This window comes from Poecile atricapillus, chromosome 1, assembly GCF_030490865.1.
Source record: "Poecile atricapillus isolate bPoeAtr1 chromosome 1, bPoeAtr1.hap1, whole genome shotgun sequence".
NCBI lineage: Eukaryota > Metazoa > Chordata > Aves > Passeriformes > Paridae > Poecile > Poecile atricapillus.
The window spans coordinates 7,370,054-7,392,235 of record NC_081249.1 but is presented as its reverse complement, the minus strand read 5'-3'; the positions used below and the strand labels follow the sequence as shown (position 1 = coordinate 7,392,235).

Sequence of the window (22,182 nt, the reverse complement as noted above, 5' to 3'; positions counted from 1 at the left end):
GTCCCTCCCCGTGCAGCACTTTCCACACTTATCCTTGTGGAACAGTGTGAGGCTCCTGCCAGCTCCAGCCTGCCAGGGACTCCCCGGGTGGCACCAGGACCCTCTGGGGTGGCAGCCACTCCTCAAGCTTGGTGTCATCAGCAAAGCTGCTGAGGGAACAGCCTGTCCCATCACCCAGACCATGAATGTGTTCAATAGGACTGGACCCAGCACTGACCCCCTGGGTACAATGATGGTTTCTGGCCTCCAGCGGGACTTTGTGTCACTAGTAAGTATTGTCTTCAATCCTCCTCACTGTGTGCTCAACCAGCCCCTATTCCTTTATTTTCTCTGAGAATCTTATGGGACATATTTTCAAAGGCCCTTCTGAAGTCTTGATAGACAATATCCTTTGCTTTCTCTTCATCTACATGATTTTTTTTTTTTCAATAGGGAAAAAAAAAGATGTGCCAGCTGCAAGTAAGGACCAAAGATCCTTGAAAACAACTGACAAATCAAGGGCAAGCTGAGGAAAATGAGCTTGTGTAGCTTAGAGAAGAGGAAGTGTAAAGGACTAGCTGGCACTAAGCTTTCAGCAACTAAGAGGTTATCAGGAAGACACAGCCAAGCTCTTTCCTTTGGTCCAACCACACACACATAGTGATCATGCATGGCATAACTCGTTCATTTACAAAACTTCATTCACTTATCTGAGTCCTCAAGGTTTTCTGTTTGTTTTGCCCAAGGAACAATGCAACACAAACCTTATTTATCTATTCTACTGGCTCTGGAATGATGGGTCACTGTACAGGACAGAAAATGGCAAGAGCAACAAAAGCTTAAAGGGATATTCTTCTTTTTCTCACCCATAAATCTTGAGACACTGAAAGAGACCAGCAGCAAGAGAGCTTGTACTGCATTCCTACTATACAATACATTAAGCATCTCCAGTCTTATTAGTCTGAGGCAGAGGTGAGAATGACCTGCTTCTTTCCAGCAGCATAAAAGACAGAAAAAATCCACGGGGAGGAGGGACAGAGCACCATTTTCTATTGTTGACTGAATATAAATAACTGTCTGATTGACACAAAACCCATCTTCTGACTACATCCATACACTGGAATCTTCTTTTTCAGTTACAGATAAGAGCATCACACAATTCTACAGGGACATGGAAAGCTGAATGGCATCACAGTATCTTGCATATTTCCAAGAAGGAAATGTAAAATTACAATGCCTGATTTCTGCTAAGCCACTATACAAAGATACTATATGAGCAAAGCTATTTTATATTATGTCTATACAGAAGGTTCTTTTACAGAAAAGCAGCCCTTCAAAAGGTAATTTTCAGGTTTATGTTCATAAAATAAGCATTCCTACATGGCAACATCCTTCCAAGAATGTTTAATCAACTCTCTTTGTAAGATGCCAAAAGCAGCAGAAAGTGAATTCTGCCTGTTGGTGACTTTGTACAATCCCACCCTTACTCAGGAACACTGTGAGGAAAGGACACAGGAAATCACTGCCACTTTAACAGCCCTACACTGATTCCTGTGCAATTCATTTAAGTCTAGACACTAGATTTAAAAAGCCAGTCTGGTTACAGTATTCACACTGCACATCACAGGAAATGAAGAAAGTGTCACTTCTGCTAATTTTAAAAGTCACACTTACTAAGTAGTCCTGGATAATTTTTAAGTTTGCAATGCTAGCAGGATTATTTTGGTTTTTTTTCTTAAACTAATGACTTACATGCGTCATATGGAAATGTTAACAAAGAACAAAATACTAAGAATTTAAAAAAGTGGAGAAACTTATTCTTTCATAAGAAAGAAGAAATACCAGTAAGTAGGTAGATAGATGAAATCCACAGGATTCAGAATTTTGATGTTAACAGAGAATACATTGATCATTCAACTTTAGGAGACTAAAAAAATCCCAAACCATCACACAAAACCCCAGCCCAAAACACCAAAACAACCCACAAGAAAACCACCAAAACCCAAGTGAATGAAACAAACACAGGAAAGGTCTGCTCTGACAGCAAGATTTTAAGAAAAGTCTGTCAAGAGGTACAAAATTCTTCTCAATTTCCTACACTGCCTAAAAATAAGTCTGTTAACTGTGTGTGAGTTGACAAATTTTGCCCAGGGAATGTCTTCAAGGTCGGTTGTGCCAATAATGTTTTCATATAATGTTAGCAAGTTTGCATTTAAAAAGAAAAAAGGCCCAAATGACTTTTGCTGAACTGTGAATTTCTATGCATTCACAAGCCAGCTGCAGTACAGTGCATGTAAACAGGATCAGGTAATCCAAGCTGGCAGAGAGCTGTCAAACACAGCAATAACCAAATGCTGTTTCCTCTACTGGAGATGAACACAATTCCATCCCTCACCTTGGGATTCCTGCAATTGATCCCTAACATGCTTTAGTCTGAACAAGCTAGGCTAACAATGCAGCATTTTTGAAACATTTAAATTAACCTAGTTCACTTAAAATGAAGGGAGCTGTGCCACAGGCACTGGAGACAAAGGAAGAACAAGAATGAAGATTTAGCAGGAGTAATTGAATCAGGTAAAATATAAAGAAACAGGGAAAATATAACCTGAGATGGCTGACAACAATCAACAGTTATCACACACAATTACCTGTGATCCAGCTCAGTACAGTTTTCTGAAGTCAACATTTCTGTTCCTATCTTATTTTAACTTACTAAGAACCTCTACTCTCTCTGCTATTCTGTCTAAATGGCACACAAAGAAATAAATCACTGCAATTAAAAAACATTCGACTTAAAAGCCACTGAATACTGAAGACTTGATGGCAATAACCCTGTCAAACATTCCACCCCTACTCATGAATCAGTCTTTCATCCGTCTGCATACTCTGCTTTGCTAAAATGGTCTCTCCAGTGTCTAGATTATCACCTCACTAATCCTAATCCTGCCTTTCATGATTCTCATCTGCCTTCCATTCCTTTTATCCCTTCTCCAGCACCGGCAGTGTCTTCTCCACAACCTTTAGCTCATCTGGGATGTTTTCCCTCTTACATTTACAAATATCCTGTTATTAACCAGCAAATAAATTTCTACTTTCTGCTGCTTTTCCCTCCCTCAACCCACCCTGTCTATCCTTGCAAGCTGGAAATCACAAGGTATCACCTGTTTGTTTGTACAATTTCACTTTTCAAACTCTGTTCCTTATTCCTTCCTGTGAACCTACTTTACTCATCTTCTTTCCTCTCTCTTCCTCCCACATTCACCCTGAGTAGGAATCTTCCTCTCAGCAGCTTCCTATTCCAACTTCTGCTCTCCTTTTTCATCCTGCAGCATCAGCAGAAGCAGGCTGGACCACGCTCCAATTAAAAAAAAAAAGCTTCCAAAAATCCACTTGGCCAGGATTTCAATGATTTCTGCTCCCTCCCCTTCAGGAATAACAGTAATAAAGAGAAAAGGCATAATAACACTGAGAAGTTACACTTTTTTTTTTTTTAAACTAGGCTTTAGTTTTTATATAAAATATGTAGATTTTTCACAGATTGCTACAAAAGCTCTAAACCTTGAAATCCTTCACTTACCAAATACACATAAACAATGAATCAGTCACATATTTAAAAGCAGCTGCAGGAACTTTTAAAATTATTATATTTCCAATGTATTGTCTGTACCAATGATTGCTTTTTCATACCTTTTCCATAAAACATAATACAGTCATTCTTAGTGAGAAAACAAAGGGGTTTTTACACTTGTATGCTCTAGAACCTTTTTTCTTCTACTTTTCCACAGTCTTAACTTCTTTGTATTTATCCTCCTTACAGAAGTTTTGTATGTTGGATCTATTATGCAACTATAATCAATTTCACAGAATTCTAGGTCAGTTTTCTTTAAATATTGGCTTCTATTCTCCTATTCTTCTTCCTTTTCCTACAATTTTTTTTTTTATTTGTTAAAGGTCTCTTTATGTCCTTCAATGACATTCTTCATTTTTTACCTCTACTGCTTATGATATACCTTATGTCTTTTTAGACAAGCTAAAACAGTGTATTCTATTATTGCACAAAAGACAGTTCAGCTGGAAAAATTAATAAACCAAACTGACTCTTCAAAGCAAAAAAAAACCAAAAAACCACCAACAAAACCCAAACCACAGAACACCAAAGCAAAAACCAGCATTCATGAGATGAACTGCACACAAACAGCCAGAAGGAGCACATCATACTTTAATGGACTGAAGTCCTCTTCCTTACAGCATAGAACAAGATGAATTAAACAGCATAAGAAGCTCCAACCTGTGCACTGCAGTTTCCTTCACAGGCAAGAACACAACCTAAATCCCCCACTACCTGCAGAATTTTGTATTTTTGGGTACAGAATCACCCAGCTACACAATGAGATTGTAGAGCTCCACATCTGACTTACTGCTCCAGACTGTAGCTAGCAACTCTTTTCAAAACAATCAAACACAATTAAAATTAAGGTACACAGGAAGCTTTAAATCAGCACATAATGACACCAAAACACACAAAGTGAACCACAGCCTACAGCCAAGGCTCCGCCAGGCTTCTTGAAGTAGAATTTGGGCAAAACCTTTGCTCAAAACATAGCCCTTAATCAATTTCATTTAATACACAGATGTAGATTCTTCTTTGACAAAAGCAGTGGCTGGAACTCACCAATGACTTTAGCAGGCACATTATATGACTAAAGCTAATTCTGAGGGGGGAAAAGAATGAAATGATATTTTAGAAATACAAAGTTTGGGGATTTTTTAATGTAGAACTTCATCCCTAGAAACTGCCTATTTATTCCTATCAGGACAAAAAGCCCAATGACTAACTCGATGCCATTAAACCACAGATAAGTATCCCTTTGGCTTGTCACAGTATAAAAGCTCAAACTTTTAATTTGCTTTTATGTGTAATAACCCATACGAGATGTGAATATGTTCCAAAAACATGTGCACTGGGGATATTTGGAAAAACATAATCGCTTTATTCATCTTAAAGCAGCAATGGCAAAATACTAATTAAGATAAAACTTGGCAGCTCAGTATGAGTGATAGGTCCAAAAAAAGCAAAAATGACATCTTTAGCCTGGACAGAGCAGCATGAAAGTATTTCAGCAGGTAGTTTTCTCTGAATATAGATTACTTTCTCTGATGTAAGGTATCTGACAGTGTTCAGTCATTGCTGAGACCTGAAGACAAGTCAAGGGGGGGGGAAGTCCCAGAAATGGAATTAAATTCTCACAAAACGTAACAGCCAGCTACAATAATAATAATAACAATAATAATAACAACAATATTAACGATAATAAGAATAACTATAATAATAATAATAGACAAAAAATAAAGAGGCTTTTAGATGCTACAATAAATGCATCTAACTGCCTCAAATTCAGGTGCAGACAAGGCTCAGTCTTGGCAATGAGAAACTGGCAAAAGACAACTGAAATATGCACTATGACTGGTGGTGAAAGACTTCCATCGACATGGCAGGAGATGATAAATCTGACACAGCCTTCGGCAGAGATGCAGCTTCAGTACCGCTACAACAAGTAGAAAAAGGTTTCAAGGCTGTACCAGATGAACCTTCTCAGCTGGAGCAAGGTTGAATGCTGAAAAGAAGGATTTATGGCCAAGCAGTTTGTATAAGACTCAGGTTTCTTTTCCCCAACATACTGAAATTTATGCCATGCACGTGCCTTAAAAATAAGCAAATGAACAAACCCAGTTTTGCCCCCACAGACAGTTATCAGCTTAATATAAAACTCTCTTGGGTAAGCTTAGGCCATATTTCAGAATTTAATGCACTAATTAAAATAAGGACTTGCAGCAGCTAAGCAAGGTTTTCTTTAATCAGTTTGTTAAAGCATTCATTTCAATTCTATCCTACCTCGCAAAAAAACAAGTCTGATTTACTCCTACCTGAAGACCCAGTGACATCTGAGAAGGAACCAGGAAGAATGGTGGTTACAATAATCTGCTTTTTCTCTCCACATTCAAGTGAGAAGCAGCTGAAGAGGTCAAGAGCTGCCACTTTAACTACCTCTACTAATGGAGATCCCATTCCTGATTCTCAATGCAGACACACACTACAGACTGAATAATCAAAGCCCCCTTCCCCATTTTTAGGCTGAAGTTCATTTGAAAAGACTAAAGCAAGCATCTTGATTCAGATCTTGCTTCTTCCCTCTGGGCGCAGATTTGGAATGCAAAATAAATACAATCTCCTGTATAGCTTGGATCTGTTCTCTCCAAATTCCAAGAGGGTGATTCCCACCCCCAATTTATTATGGAAATCTTACTCAATACCAACTGCTATAGCCAAAACCACATCATATGGCCAAAACTAGAATGAAAACAATCCATGAAAAGAGTGCTATAAGGTATCTAGGAATCATTTTAGATAGTTCACAAATGTCACAGTTCAACTGTATATCCAGGGTAGCAGCACTTGTGTTGAGCCACACTTACAAGATGGATTATTTCCAACTGTTTGTTCATTTCATCTCTTAAGGAGAAAGGACTCCCTTCATATAGCTAGGATATTCCATCTTCACAGTCTTGTCCTGCCCAAACAAGCTCTAAAACAATTGCTTTATTGTCAAGGGTTTAGTCCAAATGTGACTTCAAGGTGGAGGAATACTATGCCAAACTAAAAGCACTTCAAAAAAAATCCAAAGCGTATGCAAATGAGCTCCTGATCCTCCTCTACATGTTTTATTTTATTTTTTTTGATAATTCAAGAAAGGTGCTGATCTGGTTCTCAACAAATGAATTTCTACATGTGACACTCAAGGAATAGATAATTGTGTTAACTATGTGATAATCAGTGACCAACTAGATTCCAAGTACTACTAAGGCAGCATCACTGAAAGGCCTCTTCTCCCATTAATGTTTTAAACATGCACACAAACTACCAATCATGTAACCAATCCACTGAGAAGCAGAAAATATTTGTCTGGGAGATAAAAAAGCCCAAACAATAGTCTGTATAATCTGTGCCTTCCTTCCAAAGACTCTTTTTGATAAACTGGTTTCCCGGTTTAACTGTTTTCATGGCTTCCATTCTTCCCCAATTCCTATCCAGGTGAAGATTCAAGTTTTAAGAGTAATTGCACTGTAGTTGGAAAACTGGCCAAAATCCCTGAAGAGAACAACCAAGTGAGAAACTTATGAAAGGGCTGAGGGGAGAAAGACATGTTTTAATTCTGGTTTGGTTTTTTTTTTTTGTCAGTCTATTTTAGCCCCCACAAAAGAACAAGAACATGGACAAAAATGACAAAAACCGGGGGGAACACATCTCAAGGAACATTGCTTTATAAGATTTATTTGGGTTATTTTAGTTATAGTTAGAATCTCTACTACTAGACACATTTTCTCAAGAACTTAAATCAATAACCATTTTAACCAGTAAAAGAGCATATGCTAATCAATTTTAATTAGCAACTCACCTTCAATGTAAGAAGAAACTGAACATAACCCTTATTTCAGTCCACTCTGAATAGCACCAAACATTCATAAATACACTGAGAATTCTGGACACTGGATCATTCCAAACCAGACCATCATATTTACCTTGTTGATTACTAGCTCATTAATACTGAAAAATAGCCCTTCCCAAGCTACCTGTGAAAAGAGGAGTAGCACAAAACGTGCTCTACTGAGAAACAGGACTAGGGAGGACTGTGAAAACATCTGAAACTACCTGAGGTACAAAACAACAACCACAAAAACAGAAAATCCTTTCACATCAGATCCACACAGTCCACTTTCTCACTCCTACTGCATGCAGTAAATATGCCAGGATCAACAATTTGCTCCTGATTCTGGCTATAACAACTCAGCTCCCATCCATTAAAGCAGACAAAAATATAGGTGCTTTGCATGGTCTTAACTCTAAACAAATGAAATACTTAACTAGAACTTAGTCAAATGTGATTTTGGACTTAGAATACCTCTGTGCATTTGAGCCCTTCGACGGAATGCTGATTAAAAGATTTTGCACATCATTAAAGAACAGTATATTTTCTGAAGCTTTATACACAACACATTTCCAAAGAGCATTTAAGCTGACAGAAGATCATATTTATGTTTGCTAGAAGTGATGGAGAATGGGCAAAAAAAATTGAAGCATTTTACCAGTCCATTTACATGTGGCTAAGTTTAAAAATAATTTAAAAAAACCCAACCCAACATACAGGGTTGATACCATCTCTGACATACTAACAGGGTAGGATCACACAGCCCATAAAATGGTGTAACATTTTCCACAAAACATGAACTCCTGCACAAGACATGCTTCAGATTTTGGAGATACAACTTTCTACTTTCTCTTGGAGATTTGTATTTCTGGAAGTCTTTAACTTGAGCAGGTATGTAAGCAGATATGTAAGTTTTCCTGGGACTTCAGGAATTATCCTGTAAAACAACATCAGCCTAAAGTAAGTAGCAATAAAAAAAACCCAAAAAACAAAAAAAATTTTTAATAATTTTTTGAGGACTACTCCCCATTCCCTGCAAAATCACAGAGATTAGATAAAGTAAAAAATGTGAAAAATACAAAAAGCACTTTCTTCTAGTTAGAGCATAAAGGAAAGAGTGGAGCAGGTTTCTACTTATTAGGTAAAAAATACTTGTTTTTTAAGTGTTGCTGCTGAAAAACCCTTATTTCTTCCCAGAAACTGATTGGGTAGGGAAGCATGGTTGCTAAGACAAGTAGGCCAAGATCTTATTTCCCCCTGGTGAGAAGGGATCAGATGAACTTCCTTCTTCCACACATGCTCACAGGAACACAATTCAACTGCAGAGAATCACCTCTCTTCCTTGAATTCCAGGCAGAAGCACTGAAGGCACACAACTTTACTTTTTCCATGCTGCAGAGGAAAAGTTAACCTGTGAAAAGAAAGTCACTTTCCCCTACAGCTTTTACAGCTACTCTGGGGAAAAAAATAACGCAACCCTATGAATCAACAAAAAAAGTAAAAAAAAAGGCAAGAAAGAAAAAAAGAAAAGAAAAAAAAAAAAAAAAAAAGAAAAAAAAAAAGGCACATTGAATACCTGAACTGTCATCAGGACTTTGATGAGACAGCAACAGAACAGGTTACCCTGTACCACTCCCTCTCCAGAAAACAAACACAGGTCTCAACACTACAGTCTCAGTTGGCTGCAGATTCAAAGATAAAACTATAATGATGACACTTTTTTTTGTAACTCTGAGGAGAAACCTTTTGTTAGCTCAGGTTTCAGAAACTGAAATTGCAGCAAGCCAGTTTCCATGGAAGCACAAAATTCTGACTGACAGCCATCCTACAGTCTGCTGGGAGCCCAGTGAGTCTGAAGAGAACTAAAGGAGATCTCAGTCTAAGCCAGAATACACCATGTGAAACAACACATACAAGTTGTTAGGAAAAGTTGTTAGTTGATAGGAAAAGAAATGCAATTCAAAGCAGGGGAAAAAAAAAATCCAGAATGAAGCTTTGGCAGAGCTACTGAGGAGCATCACATTACAAAAGAAATGCTAAAAGAATGAAAACTGGCAAAGAAACATTTAAAAACCATTCAGGTGTATTGACATGCAAACTGGAAGGGAAATGCTGCTACTGAAGAGCCCAGTAAAACCCAAAACTCTTCTATATGCAATTACTAACCAACAGAATATACTGTCCTTATCAGAGTAAACACAGTAACAGGAGCATGAATAACAAATTTTAACAGCCAAAATGGGAGCACAAAATGCAGAAGTTTGCTTATTAACTTCAGATGTATCTGAAGATGAAACAAAGAAGAATACAAGATATTTCTCCTCAGAAAAACTCCCTAATGTATTCTCAGGAGAAAAAACCACAGGAGACAGCTATTTTCTTCACTGATACAAGCTTTACAAAACAAATTCTTCTAACAGCAGTCATGAAATCCAGCAAAAATCTGTCTTTTTAAGCATACAGATGAAAATGCAGGACCAAATAGCAGCTCAAGATAAATTTCATCAAGAAACTAGAGATGGCAGCAAAGTCTCAAGCTAGCATCTGAGTGTAAGGGGAAAAGTTAAATGAGAAGGAAAGTTCTGAGTAACTCTTACAGCTTTGTCCAAATGGTAAACATTTCAAGTTGGTTTTTCATTTTTTTTCCTTTTTCAAACACTGACAGAAAAAAGGAAACCTATCAGTAAGGACAGCTACAAACCACTGTGTGTCTCCATTTTTAAATGCAAAAACTTCACAGATCATTTTTTAGCACATACGAGAAAAAGAATTTTGAAGCAGCTTTCAGCAAAACACAAGTTTAAATTCTAACATGCATCAATATTCTCACAAGTCACCACGGATTTCTGAATGTGCCAGCCATATATCTGAAATCACATTTCAGGAAGGTATTATTCTAACACTTCTCCTTGTCTTTGCAACTGTAACAAATACTGAGAAGCTGGATATAGCCTGGGTTTGGAGAAGAGAATTTCCTACATTAGTTCTATGGAATACTTTACATTTAAAAAAAATACATTAGCAATATGAGAAACTAAGTCCCATTCTGAAATACAACAAACATTCAGGGAAAGAATCACCAAAGTTTCACAGAGCGACCTCACCCTTCTGCTTAACTGCATCCCTGAGAATAATTTCAGATTATGCCTCTGAGTTTGCTGTTTAAGACAGCACCGAAGGGATACTGGATATTGAAAAGCATCATCTCAAGAGACATTGTAACTCACCAGCATGGAGAATACCAAAACCAACAGTTTTGCTGTGGATTTTGGCTAACTACTACCTGGGACATGTTCTCAGAACTTGTTAGTCCGTGCCAGTGCAGTGATAGCTGTTACCCATCAGTGCTTGGAGCAATCCTCCCAAAATCAGCATGCTCATATTAAAATCCTTCCCTAACACACAGTGCCTGCGAGAGCACTCACCAGGCTGGAAGACACGAGAAATAAAGGTATTCTTAGCACTCCCAGCTGATGTTTTATGGAATCATTTCAAAGTCACCAGATCCACTAAGGGAAATTAAGCATCCATGATGGCCATCTTCACAAAGGCAAAAAACCAAAATAAATCTGATTCCCAGTCACTATTCTGTGCAAATTTTAAGTATTTCAAACACACAACACAAAACAACTCTACAGTCAGCAACCTATTTGAAAACATCCCTTATCAACACAGCAAACAGACAACTTGAACTTTTGAAAACTTCAAACTAAGAATCCAAGTAAGAAGACTCATCTGCAAGAGATGAGAAAGTATCCTCAGTGTACCTCAATTGCAGCTATGAAGTTTTGAATACTTTACAATTACAAGTGCCTGGAGCTGATAAAAAAAATTGACACACTTGAGATCTAAGATTAGGGAAAGAACTTCTGATATTTTAAGCACCTTGTTTACTTTATGCTTTTAAAGATAATTGAATCTTAAGGGCTGAACATCCGAGAAACCTGGCCAACAGATAACCGCTTTTTCCAGAAAGGAAAAAGTAAGAAAAATAATCTTAATCTAATAGTCCTAACTGAGCAAAACAGTTCTGTCTGACCTTCAGTTCTGAAAGCTCCTTTTGCTCCTTTCATGTGCTGAAGGTCTGAAATTAAGATACTTGCAGAAACACATTAAGAAAGAGGTTACTTCTAGTTTCAGGCTGTAGAAAAGAAAACAGTGTTTTCTGTAAATGGAAGTTGGTACTTTTCAATTTAAACCTGATCTAGATGCACTAATACAGAACTCTTCCTAAAAAACCCAAAAAACCCCAACAAAAAAAAACAGACAGAAAGGCAAATATTTTAACTGAAACAAATTCTTGATCAATACAATACATTTACATTTAAGTTTAGAGCAAAACGAAATCTGAAAATAGGTGGCTCAGGAAAACTATGGTTTTGTATTTCTTGAACATTCCTAAACATGCTGTCAGAGCTTTTCCACACAATCACACCAGAACCAGAAGTAACAGATTTGATTTCTATAAAGACCAGAATTACTCACAAACATCAAGCACTCTTGCTGTTCAGAGTACACTCAACTGTGAACATTTGAAGGACCCAGCAAGGCACATGCACATTCGAAGAACATCTAACCATGTCAGAAGTCAATATGCTTCAAAAAATTAATTCAAATAGTCAACAAATAAACATTCCAGACTTAGTTGCCTTCCTAATTTTAATTGACTGTGTTGCCAGTTAAAATCCTGAATGAAGTGAGGTCCTGATGTAAAGTTAGTGCTTGGTTTTAATTACAGGGAATGTCTATGTGTATAGGAAGAAAGAAAAAACAAATTAAGACCATAAAAACAACTGATTTTTTTTGTGTGCATGTGTTAATAATTGCATGCTAATTTGGAACATTTCCTTTCCCCTCAAAAAAAAAGGAATCTGTTTCCCTTTCTTCTTGCCCTTTCCTTACCATTGTCTGGATTACTGCAGAAAGGGGTTTGGAAGCTAACTTCCTGATTACACAAAAAATGCCAAACAAAAAACCATTAAAAAAAACACTAACAAAGCATTTTATGATATGGTCTTAGCAACTCACAGTTGTCAAAGGTGAGAAGAGGGGAGAGGTGCCTGCACACTTTATCTCTCCCCATCCCCGAGTCCCCTACCTTGAGCAAGCCCTGACTGCACTGTAGGTCTGGTCCAGCCAGTGCAAAGAGCAGAATAACCATCCAACAAGGATTTCTGTAGAGCACCTGGCTCATACAGATCTGATGGATACAGCAGCTGGCACAGGGGAAGAGTGGATCACTCAGGGCATGGAAACACACAAAGAGAGCAAAATCTCTGAGAGCAACACCTCCTTCTTCCAGCAGCAGCAAAGTTGATTCAGCTCCTGTAGACAAGATGCCCTCACACACTCCTCACACAGGGCACAAGGAGGATGAAGGCTACTGCTGTCACATTTACACAACCCCAGCACAGCTAGAACTTGTCACAGCTCTCCTTCACCAATCATGATATACTTAGAGAGGCTGTGGGGTCACAAAGGTGAAGGATTTCACCTCAATTCCCTCCCTGGTTACTGCTCTGCATGCACCCAGACCAGTGCTGAGCAGACAGGTCTCTTCTCTAAACCCATCCAAACTCAACCTATCTGCTGCATTCAAGCTCAACCCTGGGAAAAAAAGAGCTCCACAAAGCTCTTTTCTAGGAAAAATTACCAGTTCTGGTAACTACTGATGTAGAAAAGATCCTACCACTTTATATATAAAACCCTGAATTGTTTGTCGTCTTCACATGCTACCCTCACCCCCACCTCCTCTATCATCTTCTCCTAACCAGAAGGAGGAGGGTGGAGGAGTGGTTTGAAGAAGGGAGATAAGATTACTTCACTTGCCTCTTCACTATCCCTTCCATTTACAGGTGTATTGATCCCTCTAATTGAGTGTAAATGAGTGCTTTCCCACGGTTCAGAACTGATCCCCTCTGTTCAGTATCAGGAACAACATCTGGAGCCAAAGAAAAGGAGAAAGTGTGCAGTTGACAACTCCATTTGGATTATCAGGATTTCCCTGGAGCAGTGTGGAAGTAAAGCAGTAACACATTCCTTTGGCTGGCTTCTCTAAACTGGAACATCAAGGACACAGCCAAAAGTTGCACTCATAGACCCTCTTCCTAAATTGAAATGGGAGAAAAAAGAAGACAGAGGAACATGCCTAAGTTCTGAGATGGTCAGCACAAGCTGAACTTCCTTTTAGGAATTCTTCAGTTGTGTTTTGGTTTGTTTTTTTGGTTTGTTTTTTTTTTGCTTTTGGTGGTGCCTATGTCTACTTCACACACCCACATAACAAGACACCTAGAAAAAGATTTCATGAAGTTATGAATATCTTTAAGACCACTGTACCTGAGAAGCCTCAACCTCTCTACATTTAAGACTTCCTTCCTTACTCCTAGTGATCTTTGGATCAAAAATTTCCAAGAGTCAATGACCTTCCAAACTCTGATAACTGAATTTATATGAAGTCACAAGTTACCCAAGAATAATGTGTTCCCTAGAAAGGCACACTTTGAAATTCTAAGGGTTTCTTAATCTCAGCTGCAGCAGAACTGACATTTTGATAAGATAAAACCAGTTTTGCAACGTACCTTAAAGTGCTTCCAAACAACTGAACAGAACACATTTTGAACCACTATAAAAACCTGTACAGGACCTACACCGCAGCTTTTACTTCTCACAAATTTGTTCAGAGGAAAGTTTTGTACAGCTTTATTAGTTCATCTATGCCAGGAACTTTACTCAATATTAAATGCTAGGAATGACTGTTTATGTCCAAATAATCCAGAAAAGAAAATGGAGACATTAGTTAAAAATTAAAGCAGAGTTTCTGCAGTGACCTGCCACTGGGTAGCCAAAGAAACAGGTGAAGGAGCCAAGTAAAAATCTATTCAACCAAATGCTACTTAGAATCCCTGGTGGAAGGCAAATGTTCCAAATCTCTTAAACAATGAACTTTATGAGTTTGTAAGAACTATGCATCAACTATAAATGTTTTCAGGTGCTGAAGACATGTTCTAACTACAGACTTCTGAAAACGTTAAGTCAATACAGAAATTGGCAAAATATTGACAACACGAGAATTCTGACAAATCCTAAGCCTGGAATGAAAGCACAGCCCCACTGCACCTTGAACATTGCAACAAAAGACAGAAGGTATGGACTAACTTTCTGGCTACCCCTTCTTATCCTATTCTAGAAAAAAAGGGATGAAAGTAAAAAAGCAAGGCACTTGTTAACCAAGGGACATTCAATTCTGTCCTGTGAGAATACATTAGGCAGTAGTCCTCAGTCCTTTTATTCTCAAATTTATCCTGTGAAAGTGTTTTAGTAATAGCTCTGGAAAGACTTTGCTTCTCATACAAACTGAAGTGAAAAATAAACCTTTATTACAATGTAAAGGTCTTTTATGGTCAAGCTCCAAAAATTATTTGAACCTTATTTCACTGTTTTCACCTCCAGAAATGATACTGGTAAAAGGGACCTTAAATACCCAGTAACACAAAGGTAGCTGAAATACCACAGTTCTGCTGTGCACTGTCCAACAAGAGCAGCATTCCTTGCACCAACAGATGCCTCCCAAGGAACACTGTAACCCATTCTGAATGCAGCACGAGTTTGTGAAGAGAAGGTATTGGCACACAAAACACAGTTCAGTTTACAGCTATGCTGAAGTCAAGGCGCTCTCTTACCATGCTTTAGATGCCTTACCAAGGTATCCTCTTACACACTTATCTGATGTAGGCAAAGAAAAAGAAAAGTTTCTTGGGGTTCTTTTGGTGGGAATAGCTGCTTACTACACTATCTTAAGAGATAAGTCTAATTATTTTAACAGGTAGGGATGATAGTTCTGGCTATGCTGATAGTCATGCAGCATATTAAAATAAAAGTACTCCATTCATCAGAGTTATTTTTATCAACTCCACAATTCGGCATGAAATACCTACTTATAACAACCACTCATTTCTGGAGTCATCATTCTTTAGATGACACATTTAATATGACTACAAGTTTCTGAGAAGTGATCTTTGGAAACATCATATTGAGGTTAATAATGCTTGATTACCTTTCTCAGTAGTGACATCTGTATAAAAGATTATAAAAAAGTGCAGTGTATCAGACAGAGGGCTAAGTAGGTGAGCGGCTGTTGACATAAAATGTGTCTCTCTTTTTTCCCAAATATTTCTTGATCCTAAAGCATTTTATCTTAAGTATTATGTTTGAATTGAAACGCAGAAGATTGAATCAGGAATCACTTGGGTCCTGAAGCCTGGCCCCCATTTTTCTGAAGGCAACAAAGCTTCACACTATTTTAATAAAAAAATCAAACTCCTAACTTAGCAAATCTTCAAGTCAAGGTCACTTTTATCATCCCACAACTTCTCACAGACACCTGATCCAGAATCTCAGTAGTGAATAGGTCTAAAATCTTCAAACTTTCAGGCTGAAATTACACAGGACTAGTCTGCTCAGATTTGCTCATTTTCAGGGCTTCCTTCTCTAGGGTGTTTAAACATATAAACATATTTGCAAAGCCCTTGCACAATCTTTCTCAGCTTGTATTTTCCCAGATCAAGTTCCTCCAAACTCCCCTCTTGAAGTAAGCCTCAACTTCCCAATCACTACAGCTGTCTTGTTCACATTGTAAGAATCACAGAACCATTTATATTGGAAAAAAAACCCAAGATCGACTCCAACCTCTGACCGATCACCACCCTGTCAACTCAACCATGGATGGCACTGAGTGCCACATCCAGTCATCTCATGAACAGCTCCAGGGATGGTGACTCCTGCACCCCGCTGGGCAGTTCATTCCAATGCTTAGCAACCCTTTCTGCGAAGGAATTCTTCCTCAAGAAGGATGTACACAGAATGCTGCTGGTTATCAAGACAATATTAGAAAAAGACGTGCAAATAGAGAGTAGTGATTGAAATGCTGTAGTCTGCAACCACGTTTACTCATTCTATTTTGTGTTCAGCTGCTTCTCCTAAAGACGCAGAGCCTCTTAAGTAGGAACAGATCACTACCACAGCTAAAGTCAATAGTAGAATAACTTAGCTAAGGATATACTCCAGCAATTATACTCTACAAATAATCAACCACTATTTTCCTGAAGCAATGCACATTATAACCTCATGCTTAAATCAAAAATTTATTATAATCTATTAGTCTTACATACTGGAACCGAGACAACAGCCAAGAATGTTTTATTAGCAGAGAGTTTCAAACAGCGCTAAAAAACTCAAAAGTTAAACTAGACAAATCTGTTGCCACATCCCAAAAAAGTTCCCTTCCCACTCTTATCTTTACAAACATTGAGTAAATACTACAGTTGTTTTACATTTTCATTTGATTTGCCATTAATTACACCCATCAGTTATTTGCATTGGTTTTACAGGAAATGCAAAATCTCAACAGTGTACTGAAGTAAAAGTATGTTTGAGAGTCAACAGCATTCTAATTCCTGTGAGTGAAAATGGAAGCAATAATGAAAAACAATACCACTGAAACCATCAAAATACCTCTATATAGTTTTTTTTTTTACCACAGTAATTACAAATATTAAAAGTTTTAAGTAATTCTTAGACATGGAATCCATGAGCCCTGCTGTCTTTGCCTGAACACTCCTAGACTGAGGCATAAATTTGCAGCACCTCCAACACCACATAAGAGCTTAGGATGAAATTTCAACCACCACCCCTAACTTCAGTGGGCTAGAAGCCTTCAAATTTTAATAAAAAAAAACCCAAAAGAAACCCTGTCCCATGATTTTGCATCCTTTGCACCACATCTGTGGTGTTCCAGCAGTGCTGGCAGTCTGGAAGAAGGGAGAAGCGAACAATGCCTGCTGGCTCCTGCCCTTTAACTACTCTTTACTAGAGAGAAGGGCCCAAGCAGAGAGATTCATCCTATCACAGTGGAAAGAGGGATGAAAACAAAGTGCAGAAGAGGATCAGCCTTAACCAAGTTTGCAGAGAACATCCTGAAAGCTCTGACAGCATTAGCACCAAACATCATGTTAGGCTTTGGTACTGGAAATGCCAACAACTGCACTACTACGCACAAAAGGATGGCACATGTGGCCCACAAACTGAAGAAAAAAAATTACAGAAATGTACAGTTTAAGTGACCCACAGTATCACAGAATGGACAAGGCTGGAAAGGACATGAATGGGTCATCTGGTCCCACCTCCCTGCTCAAGCAGGTTCTGGAGTATCTCAAGTGAGGGCGACTCCACACCTCCTCTGGACAATCAGTTCCAGTGCTTGGTCTCTGCACAGGAAAGAAATTCTTCCTCATGTTCAGGTGGATTCTCTGTACACCCATCTGCCCATTCCTCTTGTCCCATTGTCCCACGGAGCAGAGGCTGCTCCATTCCCTGTCCCCTCCCTGCAGACACTGACACACAGCCATGAGGGCCCCTCTCAGCCCTCTCTTCTTGAGGCTGAACAGGCCCAGCTCCCTCAGCCTTTCCTCACTGAGATGCTCCAGTGCCTCCATCTTCTGTCACCCTCTGCTGGATCTGCTCCAGGAGCTCCGTGTCTCTCCTGTCCTGAGGAGCCCAGAGCTGGACACAGCACTCCAGGAGATCCTCACAGGGCTCAGCAGAGGAGCAGGATCACATCCCTCAACCTGCTGGCAGTGCTCTTCCTAATACACCCCAGGATTAATGACTTCAATTGTGACCAAAGCCCTGTTAAACACAAATAAATGTCTATCATCTTTATCTCATTGTATTTACAACTTAAACATTTGAAGAAATTTTAAGCAACCTCCAGCCCTATTGTTAGAAAGGTCAGACAATCTTTATGGTTCTCCTCTAATGCTAACATAAACTGATATGGATCTTAAGAGGTACAGAAACGTAAAACCAGATAATATAAAATAAAGTCCTTGCAGGAAAAGGCTCTATCATAAAAACCTTGTCTCACTCTTCTAGATTCAACACCTACTAAAGACAGGCATTCTCTCCTTGGCATAAAGAAAACTCCTGCTATGTGTATGTGGATCTCCTATGATAAACCCAGAACAGTCTGCACCTCGGGTGAGTAGCCAAGATGTTTCAATTTTACACCTACTATGTTTTATAAACTACTCAAAGCATTTTGAATGAAAATTCTAATAAAAAATAAACAAGTACACTTAGCACTAGTATCTGTGAGCTGTCAATCAAACACATGGTCTGATCCACATAGTAACAGCCTTAAAGATTTTAGGCTGTGTAATTCTCAACCAATGCACAGGGAGAATCTCTTCAAAGCCACCTGGAAGCAAGTTTTAAAACAAAAAAAAAAATGGCACACTTATATTTCTCATCACTATCCCTTATCCTGAGATATGTTCACACATTTTTGAAGACTAATAAAGAAATGCCCAATTTATTTCTTGCTGAGAAATGCTTGTGCCAGCCAAGTTGAAAAGACAATAACCTCGAACATAATATGTCTGGTTAAGTAAAAATATATGACTAATGTTACTGTCATAAATGCCATTTTAAAAAGTTCAATGAGAAATTTGGATTGTTATTTCAATTTGTATTTTCGTACAGCTTTCAGAAATGAAAGGTATACTGGAAATATATGTAAAGTAAGATTTCCCCTAACATTTTTTTCTAATGAAAACATGAACTAAAATTTCTCTCTATCCCTCCTAGCCTTTCTTTCCACCCACACTCCTTAAAAATGAAAAATGCATACTTGCAGAACTTAAACACACTAAATGTCACATAATAAACAGTTTATCATTGTCATTCCCATCAATTCATTCATATACTAGTACCCTGTAATTGTTCTTCACCAAAAGCTATTATTGCTGCATTTACTCAAAGTCGGTCTTATCAGTTTATTGTATTTAGAAGTGTTTAAAGCTTATCCTAAAGATCAGAATATGCCTCAACAAATTGGACTGTCTACTGTCAGCCAAGAAAGTATCTCCTGATTTCTCTAGTAAACTATATGGGAACTTTGACTAAACACTCAGATATTTTACAGGCAAAGACCTCTTTCCCACACCCTTTATGAAAATATGTTTTACTACCCTAAGTGACAGTGATAACTACCTATTTAGGAAAGATAAATTACACATTTTAGTATTTCATGTGTCCTAAATGCAAATCAGAGCCAGATGTGCTATTTCCAAGAACTAAATCACTGTAACAATCAAAAACAAATCCCAGGAACATGCAGACATTTCATGTGTGTTTCACTGAAAGATATTTGGTCAGTTGCATATGTAGCAATTTAAAGCAGATATGCAGCAGCTTTCCTCAAGTTTCTTATGGATAGGAAAGCTGGTACCCAGAATCTGTGAGCTAAATAAAGATGCTGCACCTCTGGTTCCCTGGAATTTACCTGTGTAGCACTGCAAAGAAACAGGAATACCACTCATAAATTGTACATGAAAGTTATGTATTTATTTTAAATGTTTGGGTTTTTTTAGAGGACTGACTTGACATCTGTGTGGAAAAGCCTGAGTAATCACAACCAGCTATCAGCCCTTCACACCACCACTGCTATTTTCAGTGATACACCCTGTTTTCGCTACAGTGCTCTTGGCATCATCATGCTACTGTGATTCAATATTTATCTGTTAGATCTAGTTACATCACAACACTCTCTATACTACCTAAATCTCGTGTGGAACTTCTGCGGCTAACACCTAACCCACCGGTTTTGAGCTCTCCCTTCGAAATTCTCCAGGCACAGAACAAAAAGTCAGCGAAGATGTGCAAACATCTGGCCCCCTGTGAATCATCCATCCTCTGAAAGGGTGTGCGGTCATGCATAAGCACTGCACCTTCCTTCTAATGGCAATCGGCAGGAACAAAACCGAGCGTGAACTGCAGTGGTTAGCATAAAACCACTTGTGAAAGGAGTGTGCCAAAAATTGTCTTCAAAATACCTTTAATAACAAGAGTTTTGCTCCTACAGAAGCTACTCACCAGCATTAAGTTAAAGCAATCACATACCATTTATGATGGCAAACAAGGCCCTTGGAGCTTAATAATTTTAAAAGTTGTGTTAGGAGCAAGGTGGTAGTGTCTTGTGAAACGACAGAACTGAGTGCTGAAACTTCTGCTGACAACAAAGCCACCTGCTATGTCCAAGACCAGCATTTCAGTATAATCCCGAGAAAAGATTAATTCTAGAATATTTTTAGCCCTGGCTTTAAAAGCAGACAGCACTCCATATACACTGAAAAGCATCGGGGTAGAGAGCGGACAAGAGAATACACGCAGGAAACACTCTCTGTTTATAATCAAAACACGGTCAATTATTCTCATAAAATCCATTGTCACGAAGAAAAACTCCAAGCACACTGAACAGTGTCACTACTCAGGCTTGCAGAACAATCTCAGCTTTAGAATCAGACACACAGAAAATCAGCCAGTCTCAGTATCACTGTTATCTTTCGTGTCCTTTTTGTAACACAGACAAAACTACAGAAAATACATGAAAGAGGATGAAGAAATAAAGAAAGGACTTCAAAACTCAGTAGTCACAGAAATATGGGGGCAGGGGAGAATGGAGTCCAGGTTTAATTCTTTATCACCATCTGATTTGGGGGAGTCTGCATTTTCTTGGTGACTCGAATTGTCATTTTCATCCAACAGCGGTAACCCGAAACAGCAGCTGGGGAACGCCAGCCACTGCCTCAACTCCCAGGTTTCACACAAGCCTCGAGCATCGGTTTAACAGCAGTTGCATAATAAGACTCAAAAGGCCAAGCACTCCTCCTGCCTTGTACATCTCCATTTCCACACGAACGAGAGTGATGGATCTGGACGAGAACCGAGCACTACCCGAGCGCCACTACCAAGCTGGTTATTATGCAGCAGAGAGGAAAACCCAACACCTGGCGCACAAATATGCGGACACCCAGTGAATAGGTGGATCTACGGAGAGCTGTCTTCCCTTTCCCATCCCCAATAGGCAATCCTTGATGGGTGTGCCAGGAATGGGATATCGGGGGGAGGAGAAGAAAAGGGGTGGGAAGTGGTTGCCGCTTGCTGCAGCCAGGCTGAGCGATGGCGAAGTGGTTAATCATGGTGGCTGAGGAAACATGGGGTCACTTCTCCCCCTTCCGCCTCCCGTGTGACGAGGACGGTGGGCACCGGCCACGGGGGGGACCCGGACCCCGCACGGACCCGCCGGCGGCGGCGACTCAGGTGGGTCCCGGGCGGAGCATCACCGTGCCCGGTGCGGGCGGGGGGCGCCGGGCAGCGCTCCCCCCGCCCAGCCCAGCCCTGCCCTGCCCTGCCCGCTCCCCGCCGCACTCACTTGCCGATCACCTCGCAGAGCTCGTACACGTCCTCGAACAGCACGTCGTCGTCGGCCATGGTCCGGGCGGGGGGGCTCAGCCCGAGAGGCGGCGGCCCCGGGGACGCCCGGCTCCCCCGCCGCTCAGCGCCCACCGCCACCACGGTAAATCCCGGCCGCTCCCAGCGCCGCCCGCCCGCCCGGGGCTCCCGCGGCCGCGCCGGGACTCCCCGCTCCTGCCGCTCCTCCTCCGCCTCCTGCCGCGGCCGCCGCCGCTCCCCGCGCGTGTCGCACCCCCCGCGCCCCCGCCCCCTCCCTCCCGCGCTCAGCCGCGGCTCCCGGCGGGCGGCTCCGGCTCAGCGGGGCGGCGCGGGAGCCATGGAGGGGATCGGGGCGGGCGGCAGCGCCGGGTCGCTCCCTCGCCGGGCGGGAGCGGGGAGCGCGTGCCCGGGCGGGCGGGAGCGCCGGGAG

The 22,182-nt window shown here is 40.1% G+C and overlaps 1 protein-coding gene across 4 annotated transcripts in view; it reads right to left on the bottom strand.

Annotated features, from left to right (window-relative positions):
• Positions 1-22,175, bottom strand: part of CASK (calcium/calmodulin dependent serine protein kinase) — a 188,376-nt gene extending 166,201 nt beyond the window's left edge. For all 4 annotated transcript variants that reach the window (XM_058838045.1, XM_058838055.1, XM_058838064.1 and 1 more), the window contains exon 1: positions 21,733-22,175. In XM_058838045.1, coding sequence (XP_058694028.1) covers positions 21,733-21,791 — 59 coding nt within the window. In that variant the 5' untranslated portion in view covers positions 21,792-22,175. The remainder of the gene's footprint in view (positions 1-21,732) is intronic.
• Positions 22,176-22,182: the final 7 nt, after the last annotated feature.